At 40.0% G+C, this 14,506-nt stretch overlaps 1 protein-coding gene across 1 annotated transcript in view; it reads right to left on the reverse strand.

Annotated features, from left to right (window-relative positions):
* The window catches only part of nav2a (neuron navigator 2a), a 1,048,499-nt gene that overhangs the window by 104,952 nt on the left and 929,041 nt on the right, over positions 1-14,506 (reverse strand). The window contains exons 9-10 of the mRNA XM_048606898.1: positions 13,057-13,750; positions 6,645-7,112 (exon numbers count right to left, since the gene is read on the reverse strand). Coding sequence (XP_048462855.1) covers positions 6,645-7,112; positions 13,057-13,750 — 1,162 coding nt within the window. The remainder of the gene's footprint in view (positions 1-6,644; positions 7,113-13,056; positions 13,751-14,506) is intronic.

Raw genomic sequence — 14,506 nt, forward strand, 5'->3', positions numbered from 1 at the left:
TCTGATGCTGCTTGGCCTGCTGTGTTTATCCAGCTCTACACCTTGATGTCATATAAGTAAGCCACTGTTAAGAATTTGCACACACAAAAAGACCCAGAGGAAATCCATTTCTCAACACCACAAACACACACTCAAAGACTACTCACACAACACACACATACTGTATACACATTGACAAACTACTCCCATACACAGATACACAGATACACATAGACTATAAATACACAGACAAAGAGACTACACACACATGCTCACAGACTACTCACACAATACACACATACTGTATACACATAGACAAACACATTTTATACTCACATACACATATAACACTGGACACTACACAGACACAAAGTACATATGCAAACACATAGATATACACTACACAGACACATACAACACATGTACACATACATTACAAATTTATACAACACATACATACACTCAGACACACAAACTCAGTTTTAGAATTGGCAAGGCATCAGCTTTGATGTATATAAACATTGGTATGCCATGGTTAAGCAATCCACATAAGGGAATACTAGTGTGATTGCACATATAGATAATTCAGGCATTACTTCAAAAAACATTAGTGCCAAACACGCTGCTTCTCAGTCAATCTTCTAAGATTAAATGGCTCAGTGACAATCGATGATTGTTAGTCATTTAAAGACAAGGATTTGAGTAAGTTATGTTTAACTAGTTACAATGCCTGTTTATTAATGTTTCACAACTTTTCTTTCTGAAATAGAAGGCAGTGGCACAAGACTGTTGTAAAATTGAAAGGGGCACTACTACAATTGGAAAGGACCTGACAAATAACTCCTTTTCATTTATTTGTTGATGGGATGTGAATTTACTTCCCAATCCTAACTGACTGGAGGCAAGTTAAAAGTTAACCATATCATTGCGGGTCCAGAATCATATGCAGGTCTGACCGTGTAAGGGTGGCAGATTTCCCTAAAGGTCATTTGCAAACTACATGGGTTCATTGTAACAATTAAATGTGATTTTAATTCTTGGCAAGCTTTAAACCCCTGTGGTCGGGTCTCTAAATTACTAGCCCAGTACATTACCACTACACCACCACGTCCCTTTGCCCTGCTTCACTTATTAATTAACAAACATAATGCAGGGCCTGCAAAACATTATGTGACAATTAAACCACATATTTGCATGCGGCATTATTTGAATCAAAACAGTCTGTTCTTCAGCTCTTCATATTCACCTTCCTCCTCACTAGCAAAGGTAGTGGATCTTTATCATAAAATATCTCTAGATCCTTAAAAAAAACACGTTAAGAGGGCGAGAGGGAATTGCTGATGCAAAAATACGACATGGGAATTCGAAGCTGTAAGCTGGTTTACAGGTACACCATATGGTTACCATTTCTTTTTGAAGCATCAGCCGAACACAGCAACTCAGCGATAAGTCAATGATGGCAAATAGAATTGAGAAATATTCGGTATGAAAGATGGATGTGCAGGTATGTGCCAAGCGTGTATGGCATGCCAAGTTCCAAAATCTCACCTTGACCTTTGCTGAGAATAATGGTCAGAAGTGAAAGGCCACCGTGAAGAGAAATATACCAGGTTGTTCTCGTTTGTAACCTAGCAACTAATAATCTGACAGCAATAGCACAAACATGGCTTGTATCTTTATTCTGTGACAATGAAGGGGAATAACACAGAACATGTAGTAGTGTCAAGTGGAGGTGGAAAGTGAGGACAAGCCAATGGATGCAGAGGATTCCAACTAATATTAGATAGATATAAAGTTCTTTGGCCTTAAGATAATCTTGCTCAAGTTCAAACATTGCAAACATTTTCCCTAATGTTTAGAACTTTTAGAACATTACAGAGGACCTGAAGCTTCAATTTGTTCACAGGATAATTCACAAATATTTGCATTTTGATAAGTTTCCATTTTAAAATGAAAGAGGTTATTTTGCCTGTGAAGCAGAACATTCTCTTGGCAATTCCCATCAGCAACTCGTACATGGACATGTGTTTTCTCACTAGCATACCACGGTGACATGCTAGCGACCAAAATTCTGGATACGATTGGACCATGTATCAAGGATCACCTAAGATTAAGTTTAGGATTAAGGGAAATAATTGGGTGGAACACGTCAACTTGATTTGATTTGATTTCTTTTTTTTCCAATAAATATGTCCACTTTTAAAAAGTCAAGGAATAATTAATATTTGGGAAGTATTCCAGGTCACTAACGTACAAATGCAGGCACAATTTGCTGTCGGCAGCAATAATGTTAATTATTTTAAAATGTCGTATTTTAAAACAAGGGCAACTAGTCTTTGTACCATTACCCTCTTCACGAATCACCGCCCCTCCACCCTTTGCATCCCACTTCCATTTACTTTTCGCTCCTTATGCTCGAACTAATCTCCACAGGCTCAGTCACTCTTGCATTCTGCTTAATTGGTCCGCTTTCGAGTTATCAGCTCAGTGAATGCTACCATCCTGTCTTGATTCATGACAGTTGTCAGACCTTTCCAGTAAAAGTCACAGGATAACGATCGGAAAAGGAACACATATTGATTTGGCCTTATTCCTAATCGAAGAGCACTGGAATCAAAAATACAACAATCCTGACCACTTCCTACCTGGAAAATTGAGTGAAGATAGGAATAGAATTAAGAGAATCTCTTGTGTGCCACATTCAAACTATTTTCCATTTAAAACAAAGTTTACTCAAAGTGTCACCTATTTATTAGAGCTCTACTCAAATCTACATTCACAGGAATAATTATTACATAAAGGTTATGATAGCCCTTTCATTTCAAGCACAGTGGAACCTAATCTTAATATTTGTTTTAAAAGTCAATACACCATTTAAGAAACAACATTGCTCAAACAAAACACAAGATGAAACTTTTGTGGTTGATGTTGACATGTTACAAGCTTAGGACTAAACTGTACCATTTTAGAACACTGGGAGCAGGTTTTGCCAAGGAGTTAATGATGAACACAGATGATCCTTGAAATCACGGACGCTTTCGACCAAACTATTTATCTGATTCATTAGCATTACCTGTCTTGTTTCCTTGGTAATGTATTTCTGTTGAATTTGGGACTAGCAGTAGGGGAAGAGAGAGGGCTATGGGTGGAATCAAGCAGTGAAGGGAAGAACAAAGAAGAAAAGATAGATTAACACACAGGAAAGAAAGAAATGAGAAAAGATAAACAATATTAGCAGATCCAAGAATAATTACATCTACATCCAACAGCAAAATTAGACATTTGGTTCATTTAAAATTTCCAATTTCAACACTACAACATAGCAAGAGATCAGAAAATTAATTCAATAAACTACTGAAAAGGGAAAATTTGTAAATTTAGAAACAAGTAATTGATGGAAAGAAGTTTTGACTCACGTGGAACTTGTTAAATGCAATGATCATTCTGGAATTGTTGAAGGAATGCTGGCACATAAATAGCAATGTACAGAGCCAAGAGATGGAAGGTATGGGGGACTGGGCAACAGCTTGGCACTATCAAGAGTTGGAGTGTGATTGCATGGGTGAGTTGGGTAGAATGAAGCTGTTCCCCTGACAGCAGTGGGGTGAACGACCAGTGGACACGGTGGCCTGCTGTACAGTAACACTCGGGTGAGGTGAGGGTTGCACATTGGCTGTGGGCTCAGTGGCCTGACAACGGGCAACCTCTTACTCATTACAGGATGTAAACTGAAATGCCACATGCTTCAAACTATGGAAAAATTGGAAAATAAGCTTAGTTAAACAAATCAATAGGTGTGGGAGCCCCATGAAAATATAGCCTCAGGTCCACAGGAAGCAACAGACCAGTATGAAGGTAAACATTTTCAATCTGGGTACCTTTTCTATTTAATTTATGGGTTGTGGGTGTCGTTGGAGGGGCTGGCATTTTTTGTCCATGCCTAATTGCCCTTATGAATTGCAGAACCACAGAATTGATCTGGTGCAGGAGGATGTCATTTGGCCCATCAAGTGCTGTGGTGAGCGGCCGTTTGGAAATACTGCAGTCCATTTATTATGAGTATGCCCTTAATGCTGTTAGGGAGGGAGTTTTGACCGAGTGACACTGAATGAGCATTTCTAATCAGAGTTAAGGACAGTAGGTGTACGATTTCCTCAGACACATGCATAACCCTGATGAGGGTGTAGGTTTTACACATACATAGCCATTAGCTCAAATCAGTGCTAAGGTTGCTGAACAGATCTGTTGATTTTTTTAATAGTGACACAGAGTGTTTGTTGAGACACATCAGGGGACTGGTCTACCAGTTGGAGAGTTGGTGAGAGAGCTACGCTGCTGTTTCCGCCATGGCACACACTAATCAGGCATTGGTGAGAACATCAATGGACCTTTCGTCTGGAATCAAGACCCCTGCAGGGTGGATGGGTCAGTGAGAGCTAATGGCCAATCAGAGGGCAGCAGCTCCTGCGCACAACAGTGGCCCAAAGAGGTTGTGGGTGCTGCCGGTACAGCATCTTCCCCCGCCCCATCCCTCAAGTCTCAGGATGGTGGATTGGTGTAGGATTGTGGCTCTGTCTATCACCCATTGGCTGCAGCAGTTCAACAAGGCAGCTCACTATCACTTTCTCAAAGGGCAACTATGGACGAGTGAATGAACATTAAACATTGAACGGAGAAAATGATGGCCCCATCCCACAGCTGTATTAAGAAATCGGATCAAGGTAAGTGATGTGTGAGGCAGTGAGGGCTTGTGATGAGACGTCACATTTTCACACAACAAGTGGTTGGGGCCTTGAATGCACTGCCTGGAAATATGGAGGAGGCAGGTTCAACGGAGGCAGTCAAGAGGGCAGTGGATCCTTATTTGAACAGAAACAATGTGTGTAGGTTACAGGGAAAAGGCAGGACAGTGGTACTAAGTATAATGGGCTGAATGGCTTCCTCTGAACCGTGATACCTCTGGGATTTGGGGTTTCTTGGGTTGCGGGTTGTGGGGATGGGGGTATTGGTGGGGGTGGGGTGGGGAGGTTGGTGTGCTGGTGAACGTGGTGTGAAGCAAGGTCAGGTCATGCTCCCATGTTTGTATACATCTCCCTAATGTCTAGTTGTTCAATCAGACACTGACTGCCTTTGAGTGAGAGGGCACGTCACCAAATCCCTCCTACAGGGCAGCAACTATCAGAGGCACCATATGGTATCTGCAGCTGGGTCAATCACAACAATGGTGACTATGAACATTAAGTGATCCTTCTCTGGTCACTTATGGGCATCAACTGGCAATGGGGGGGTGGTGAGAGGGTGCAGGTTGGTCAACCATTGGCCTTCCCACAGGATCCTAATTCTGGTGGAAGTGGGAAGATGGAAGAGTTTGGGTATGTCACTATCCTGTCTAATGAAGACCGTTCCTTCCTTCAAGCCCATCAACTCCAGGAGTAGATAATACCACCCACGTTCTGCACTGAATATGGTAGCATATAAAACAAGGGCCAATTAAATCTTTAGACTTATCGCTACCCAATTAATTTATTATAAACTTGAGTCAGTCAACTGGACATTCAAACTCCTTGACATATCTAACTTAACAGACAGCACTCAATTGAGGGCTAATTTTTTAAAATCTACCATCTGCTACACATTGGAGGTGTGATATCTTTCAGAGCTCCATCAACGTGGATGTGCAAGATTTTTATTTATATTTATCATGATATTCAGGTGGCCTACAATACATAAAATGACTTGCAAGTTAAAATTTACAATTAAGGAAATCCAATAATCTCAGTCTCCTTTTAACTATTCACCTTGCGGAGATTTAAAGCTGACAAGCACAAAATAATGGGGTACAAATTAGTTGCTAGTCTGTAGCCCAAAGTGGGCAATGGTGAATTGACTATCATGTTTAAAAGCTTTCTGATCCTTTATCCAATACAAATTTACACCCCAATGTCATTAGCATTGGGCTAACATTAAAGTTGATGTGCTTCAGACATGCACCATCAAGTAGTATCTGCCAAAATCTGAAGTGATGTGAATGCTCTAGCATCTAAATTTAGCATCATGTCTCTCATGACATCCTGGGTGGCACAATAACATGAGACAATTTTTCAGCCTGGGGATTAACTCCTTGAGACTTCATTAAGTATATATTATTATTTCTTTCTCCTGATGTTCTCCCACTGCTAACAACCACAAATTTCTCATTTTCTGTCAAGTCTTAAGTCCAATCTTTTCCATTAATCTTCAATCATTTGTACTCCTCAAAGTCTCCATGATTTTCAGGGAAGACTATTCAGTGGGTCAGGGTTATCATCACAGCCTCATTCTGTCCAACAGTTATCACCTAAAAAAGTTTAAATTTTGATTCAAAACACGAGGGAAACTGAGATAAACTCATATCTCAAAGTTGTGAAGACATTTTGCTTTACAAAATTAGTAAATAAAAGTTGAGCAAATTAAAATTTTTACTCAAGCAAGTTAAATAGGAAGTAGGAAAAAGACAACACCAGAGACATACTAAATAGACAGGTGACGTAAGTAAATGATCTATCGGGGGAATCCATCAAGCATTCCGTCTTCCTAAAACTACCACATGGATTGCTCACTTGTAAAAATAGGATTGCTGCAAATCTATAAAGTTTCAAAAAAAAAATACACCCTGTGTTTCCTACCTCTCAGACATAGCTGTCTTAATGCTGTTAGTCCTCACAAAGGGAGTAAGACAATCTTCTTTGGAAGAAGGGATCAAGCCACTGGTTGAGTTGTGATGACTTAGACCGCCTCCACTGCTGAGGGAGATGTCAATGGATTCACAGCTCGTGTGTAGACTGTTGACTGACTGATAGCCAGGACCATCCTTACTTATGGTGGAAGAACTGCTCTGACTGACACCCCACGGTGCACCATTTGAATTTGTGGAATGGACTGACGCCGGACTGGATGCCAAAGGCGACTGTATCATGTCTGTTGTCTTGCTGTAAAGTGGGCTGCTGCCTCCACTGCCTAAACAGGATGGAGGAGAGTCCAGGCTGTTCTGCTGGTTCATGGTGGCATGAGGATTGGAAATGACTGTGGAGTTCTTCATGTTTTCAGCTGTTGTGACAGGACCTTGCTTGGTGCTTGGCTTGACCCCGAACAGTCTGTTTTAAAAAATTGCAAATGAGAAAGATAAGTGATAGCTTTAATTTCTACAACAATATACTATTGTTTCTGTTGAAAAAAACACCTGGAGGCACACAGAGTGTGGAAAAAAAGTTCAGTTTATAGAACAGCACAGCTGAGAAGTGCCAATATAACTCTTGGCATTTTCCAACAGTTCTTTGTTAAAATGATTAAGTACTTTTTTCAAAGACGTGCTAGTTTTGCCTGACGTCTAGACAGAACATAATACCTAATCCTCTCAATCCATTATTATTTTAACGAAGTGCTGATAGATGAACTGAAAGACTTTTCACCAAAGTAATTTAACCTAGATAATGGTGAGGTGCAAATGTTAAAGTGATCCATGAATATATATAAAAAGTTTTGTCACTTAAATATTCAACTTAGTTTGCTGCAAATTTTATGAGTTTTGTTTTAATCTGTTGAACATTGACTGATACAGGATCGCTGCAATTGTTACAAGGATGTGTGAATTATCAATAAAACAAATTAAAGCAAGATCTGTTTTTAGTTTTTGAACCTATATCCCTTTTATCTAAAAACGCTATGTTTATATAGTGCTTTTTGCAACCTCAGGATTTTACAAAGGTAATTACTTTTGAAGTTTTGTTGCTACTGCAGGAAATGCAGCAATCAATGCACACATGATAAATTCTCACAAATAGCAACATGTAAATGTTTTATTATATGTATACAGCAGTGTTTAGTGCAGAAAATTTAAAGAAATGTAACACATACCGCTAATTGACTTCAGAAACACATATTTTGGTGCATTTTCAATTCTAACTTTCATATTAATCAACAAGCTCTTTAATTTATTGATCATAGTTGAAATAACTAAGATAAATAGCATTTTAAAGGTCAGCTTCTACTTTATGTTTAAGTACTTAATGGACACAGTGTGGAACATATTTCTTTGGCAACATTTGGAGATTAAAGGCTGCTCCGGGCTGTTCAGGAACAGAACAATACCTGGGTGAACAAAGGTCAGACTTTCAAAAAAGGCAGAATAGAAAAGAAAACAGCATGAGAAAGTCGCTCACGTGAGAAACAAAATACAGGCTGAGTGGAAGCAAGCAAGTGTACAAAGAGAACGTTCGAAAATTAAGAAAAGGAGAATGATAGTTGATAAAGAGTGATTGCATATTGGAAGGAGATGACACATTGCACAAGACGGACAGATAGCTCAAAGAAATGCATGTAGATTGACAAATAGTCAAAACAAGTGTAGGATTTAAGTGGAACACAGGAGACAACTATAATGGCTGTAAGAACTAGACAAAACAAGATAGGATGATTAATATCAATATCTGGCAATACGTTTCTTGCATGCAAAAGCTTCAGCTGTTAAACAAAAAGTGAATCATAAATGGGTTGTAATATTAAATGTGGCAGAATTGAAAACAGAACCCTAGCCATTAAGAGCCAGTTTCATAATGATAAGATGCTAAGATCATTTTAATTTTCCAAATTATTTTAGTCAGCTATCAAGTTACCCACAACATATTAATCATTCTCACTTCAGTTTTCCAACAGGGTTCCTTTCAAAATTCCAATTGTATGGTCATTTAATGAAGGAATCCTGGGAGTTGAATGTGACAATGCTGCTAGTAATGTAGAATACAACAGATTTGTTTATTTTGGTTCTCCCATACTCAAAAACTGTTCCAAGCTTCTGGTGATGCTTATTGTTGAGGTAATATTGTTTTTCAACTCTCTTTTTAAACTGCTTAGCTTTTGACAGGTGTTGATAGTGATACTTAACTTCAAGTTACAGCTTATAGATTTGCTTGTTGAAATGTGTGTTTGATGGATGTGGCAAAGAAATATCTTTGAGAAAGGCTAGACAGGCTAGGCCTGTATCCTCTGGAGTTTAGAAGAGTCAGAGGTGATGTCATTGAGACATATCAGGTCCTGAGGGGAGTTGACTGGGTAGATGCCAAAAAGATGTTTTCTTTTGTGGGAGAAAAATAAGCGGTCGCCCATTTAAGACAGAGGCAAAAAAGAATTTTTTTCTCACTGAGGTTGTGAGTCTTTCAAATTCTCTTCTTCAAAAGGTAGCGGGTGCAGAATCGTTCAATATTTGTAAGACAGAAGTAGATAGATTCTTGAATACTATGGGGGTGAAAGATTATTGAGGATGCAGGAATGTAGAGTTGAGGTTAAAATCAGATCAATCATGGTCTTATTGAATGGTGGAGGAGGTCCGAAGGGCAAGTGTCCCTTTTTCATATGGATGTTCTTATCTTCAAGAGACTTCAAGTATCATCAAGATATCATCAATTCCTTTTATACACTAAAATACTCTATCTAAATTCATGAATTATTTAACATTTTCCAGGCTAACGGTTATAATGCAGGAGCAGAGAGAATTTCTGCCTTCCCAGTTTGAAGGAACGATTTTATTCTCTGCATTGCAAAAGCAGAAATACTTGCCCACGGAACATTTTTTGTAACAATATGGACTCAGTGAAATGTGTACAAGACTGTGAAACTCATCATGAAATGACTGCGAAAAACATCGGGTGTAATTTTGCCACTTTTAGTTGGGGCATGCATGTGAGATGGAGACCGACATGCCATTTCCACTGATGAGAGAATTCACTGCATCATGCACCAACCAGCTACGAACAGATGATGTGTAGAGATCAGGTGAGTTTCCCACCCTATCACAGGCCTCAACATGAAGTTGCCAGCTAAACACAGGCCAGCAGTCTCTGGGTCTTAAAGTCCACCTGTACAGCGCCTGTTCATTGGGAGATCCAGCAGCATGAAGCTAAGTCTTCTTTTACCTTCGTGTTGTGAGGTGGGATCATTGAAAGAAGGGGTGTTGGGTGAGTCAGAGGCAAGGGTAGTGGTAGCTATTCAAAGGCCACCCCTTGCCTTCCATCTGTGTTTCTGACAGCCCTGTTTCTGTCTTAACAGGATGGAAGAAAAATCAGCCAATGGTCATGGTAACCAATGCATTTCAATTCTAATCTCCCCCCAAACTTTAAATTCAGAGCTGGTGAACTCCTGAACCCCTGTTAGTTGGGATGTGCTCATAGTTTCCACACAATTTTTTCAATTTTTTTTAAAGTCATTTTTGTCAAGACCATTGTAATGCATATAGCACATAAAAAAGTGCCAATCTATGATATAACGCCCTGATTACCTTATGATAAACACAGCTGTATAGCTCACTTTCTGCAGTGGAGACAAAACCGACTGTGTTTCTCCAACATTTTAAAAATGTTTAAACTTGCAACATCTATACTTTAAATGAAAACTGTATGAGCTCAAGTTCCTGTTTCCACCAGTGACTGTAGGCAAAGTGTTAACACAAAGTTTTCCTCCCACTGATCAGGAGCTCACACCGGCACTGTTCAAAGGTTCTCATTCCGCCATGCACAACATTGGAATTTTGGCCAGACAAACACGTTATGAGGCCATCTGCAAATTGTGTGCACACTTTGGCAACGCCTCATTTTCTGAACAAAGCAAATGGAATCCCAGACAGCTCATGTACTCGGGTCTCAATTGATTCTCTCCCTATATGGGATGTGGGCACTTTTGGTTCGACCACCATTTATTGCCCACACTTAATAGCCCAGAGGGCAATTAACAATCAACCACATTGCTACGTGTCTGGAGTCAGTTGTAGCCCATGCCAAATAAGGGCAGTAACTTCCTTCCCTAAAGGAGCAAATTTTTTTTTATGACAATCAACCTTGGTTCAATGATCATTATTAGACTAGCTTTTTCATTCCAGATTTGTTTGTTTAAATTGAATTCAAATTTCACCATCTGCCATGTTGGGATTCAAACCCATGTGCCCTGAAAATTAGGCTGGGATTACTGAATTACTAGTCCAGTCACGTTAACACCACACCACAGCCTTCCCACTAATGATGGAATGGAAATTATACTGGAAATACAGTTTACATTTCCTAATTCGAGGTTACTTAAATTAATCACTGAATTATTCAACAACAGATTCCTATCATTTTTTTGAACTGATTAAATCAAATTAGTTGATAATTTGGAATTTATTTAATCCAACATTCAAATTAATCTGAACTCCGAGAGGTGGAATTGAGGTTAAATGGAGCACCACCTTCATTGGTGTATACATTGAAGAATTATTTTTAACAAAATCTTTGCCCACAGCTTAGTGGTAACAGCAGCGACCTAGCACTCCAGAGACCTGGAAGAACCCTCTGGAGACAAATTCAAATCCCACTGGGGTCACTGTTTTGCATGGGATATGGGCTAAACTGACATTTGTTCCCGATCCCTAATTGCCCTTGAACTGAGTGGCTCACTTGACTATTTCAGAGGGCAATTAAGAATCACCATATTGCTATGGCTCTGGAGTCACATGTACGCCACATTTCTTTCCTTACCAGACGTTAGTGAGCCAGTTGAGGGTTTACAACAATGGATTGAGACTACATCAAGCTTTTTAATTCCACATTTTTATTGAATTCAAATTTCACCATCTGCCAAAGTAGGATTCAAACCCATATCCCTTGGGCATTAGCCCAGGGTTCGGGATTAATAGCCCAGTGATTTTATTAATCCAGTCGGATTACTACTTTGGGATACGGATACACTTGCCCTAAATGGAGTGCAATGACCATTCACCAGAATAATCCCTGGGATGGGGGGACTGTCCTGTGAGGAAATTAGGCCTGTATTCTTCAGAATTTCAAAGAATGAGATATGATCTCATTGAAAAGTACAAAACCTCTTATAGGCTGTGACAGGGTGGATACAGATTGGATGTTTCCCCTGGCTAGTGAGTCTAGAACTGCAGGATACGATCTCAGAATAGGGAGTAGGCCATTTAAGACTGAAATGTGAATGAATTTCTTTACTCATCGAGGGTGATGAATTTTTGGAATTCTCTACCTCAGAGGTCTGTGAAACCTCAATCATTTGAGTATGTTCAAGACTGACATCAATAGGTTTCTGGAGACCGATGACATTAAGAGATATAGAGATCAGGCTAGAAAGTGACATAAGGGTTGATGATGAGACATGATCTCAATGAATAGTGGAACAGGGTCGATGGGCTGAATGGCCTACTCCTGCTCTTATAGTCCCATGGCCCAGCAAGCCACTATATGCTGTACACTACAACCTCCTCAAGGGCAGTTGGAGAAGGCAATAGGTACTGGTGTAACCAATTAACTTAACACAAAAGTAATTTTTTAAAAACAAACTTGAATTGAATTGACATGCAGAGCTACCTCATGTGCACACAGTGTATCTGAAACATTAGGTTCATCAGATACCTTTAAAGGGCAACAAAAACAATGACAATTTATAATTATATAGCACCTTGATCACTGATAAAACATTCCATAGTATAATTAAAACAATTACAATCAAATCGAGCAAATATGACACTGAATCAAGGAGTCACTAGGACAAGATTTTGCAAACTACACCTTTTAAAAAATATATCCTTCTAAAAATTCCTAAATGCTAAACAGAGATCTGGCTCCCTCAAGAATGAGCTGCTTACTTACAACATCAACTGTTCAGAGAAAGATTCAGAGAAATTGCGATGAGATCATGAGCATAAATATAAGGAGCGTGCGTGTAGTTTAACTACATGTAGTTAGAGATGGAATTCCCTCCAGTGTTTATGGAACACTCTAAAGCCTAAACACTGACTACAGATTGCAAGTAACAGGTGTAAACTGCAAGTGCAACTTATTCACAGGCCAGGGGAATATTTGCCCCCTGAATGCAACCTGTACATCACTGCATGCATTGTGATTGAAGGCTGTGAGGCAATCTTCCAGCTCAAAGACATTGATAAACTTCCCATTAGAATCGATTAAAAGATGAGTATTGACATGTAGCAAGTCAAAATTGGAAAATCTTTGACCACGTACATATTCCCAACTTGCACTGCAACATATCACTTGCCTGCGTAAGGTGGGGGAAGCTATGTCAGGATACTTGGATGCTTGTTGCCGGGTACTCGAAGTGCTGTTGGTTGCGTTCTGTGAGGGATTCGCCTTGATGGAGTTGGATGAAGTCACGCTCTCTGTGTCAGACGACACTCCCTTCTCTTTGTCAGTCTGGTTAGGTAGTGTAGGCACTGTGCTGCCCGGGGCTACCTTGGATGGCTCTCTCAGTTTCGACACGGGAAGACCTGCCGACTTACTGCTGAGGTTGGAGTCTATGCTGCTGGTGCTCGAGCGGTTCCCAGTGCCACGGCAGTTTGACTTGCTGGGACGAGGCAGACTGCGGTACTGCAAGTTGCTGCGTGCATTCAAGACCAGGTAGTTCTCCTCTGTGCTCTGGGAGCCATCCACACTGGCCTTCCGCCCCGATGATCGACCTATAAGGCCTGACGACTTGGGAATTTTTCCAAGAGTTGCTGAACCACTGGTAATCGTGGCGCCACTCGCTGTAATCATGGTGATTGGTCCTGAAGATCCACCATGTTTCTTGAACCCAAAGGTGTTGGTTCCCGCAGTTGAGCGTGAGGAACTAACTGGAGGCTTTTTCCCTTCATCCCCACTGCTACGGCCTACATCAGAAGGAGATCGATGGACACTTGTTGATTTAGGAGACAGTCTGCCCTTTTCCGACACCTTGGCATCATCGGTTTTTGCTGCAAACACAAAGAAAATACACATAAATAGCTCGACACAACAATATACCAATGGGAGGAGCAAATTACAGAATCTGCACTGAAAACAAAAATTGTAGGAAATCACAGATGGCCAGGCAGCATCCATGGACAGAGAGGAAGTTAACATTTCAAGTCTGACTCTAAAAGTTAGCTTGCTCTTCCTCTCCAAATGCTGCCTGACCCACCGTTATTTCCAGCATTTTTTTTTGTTTTCAGTATACCAATAATATATCAACTTTCCTTTTAAAAGATTCACATCCAAACAATGACCATGGTTCTCCAAATTCAACATCTCAACATTCTCTGTATTTGCTCCAAATTCATACAGGGTGAAGTACGAACCTAAAAGCTGCTCATCATCCTTTTCAATTTTACTGGGTAATAGATTTCTTATTCTTTTAGAACGGGCAATAAGTTCAGATTGCTGAATCAAGTCAGATGACTGAAGTTTGAAGGAAACCTGGAAGATGTTTGCCTTCTTACTCTTTGGAAAGGCTGATCTTGTAACTGAGGTGAATGTGGATAAGCTACAAACCAATGGAGCTCAGGGAGAAGGCAGCTCCAAAAAAATACTTCAACCAGCAATGTAATGCACGAGTTCAAACTGGTTAAAGGTAAGACTTGGACTGAAATCAAGAACTTTGGATACAAAGTGTGATTAAGATGAAGAATGAACGACTACAATCCAAGCCAAAAACCTGAAATAATGTTTTCGAAATGGGATCTTTCTGGTTG

The sequence above is a fragment of the Rhincodon typus genome, chromosome 17 (genome assembly GCF_021869965.1).
Source record: "Rhincodon typus isolate 14 chromosome 17, sRhiTyp1.1, whole genome shotgun sequence".
NCBI classification, from domain to species: Eukaryota; Metazoa; Chordata; class Chondrichthyes; order Orectolobiformes; family Rhincodontidae; genus Rhincodon; species Rhincodon typus.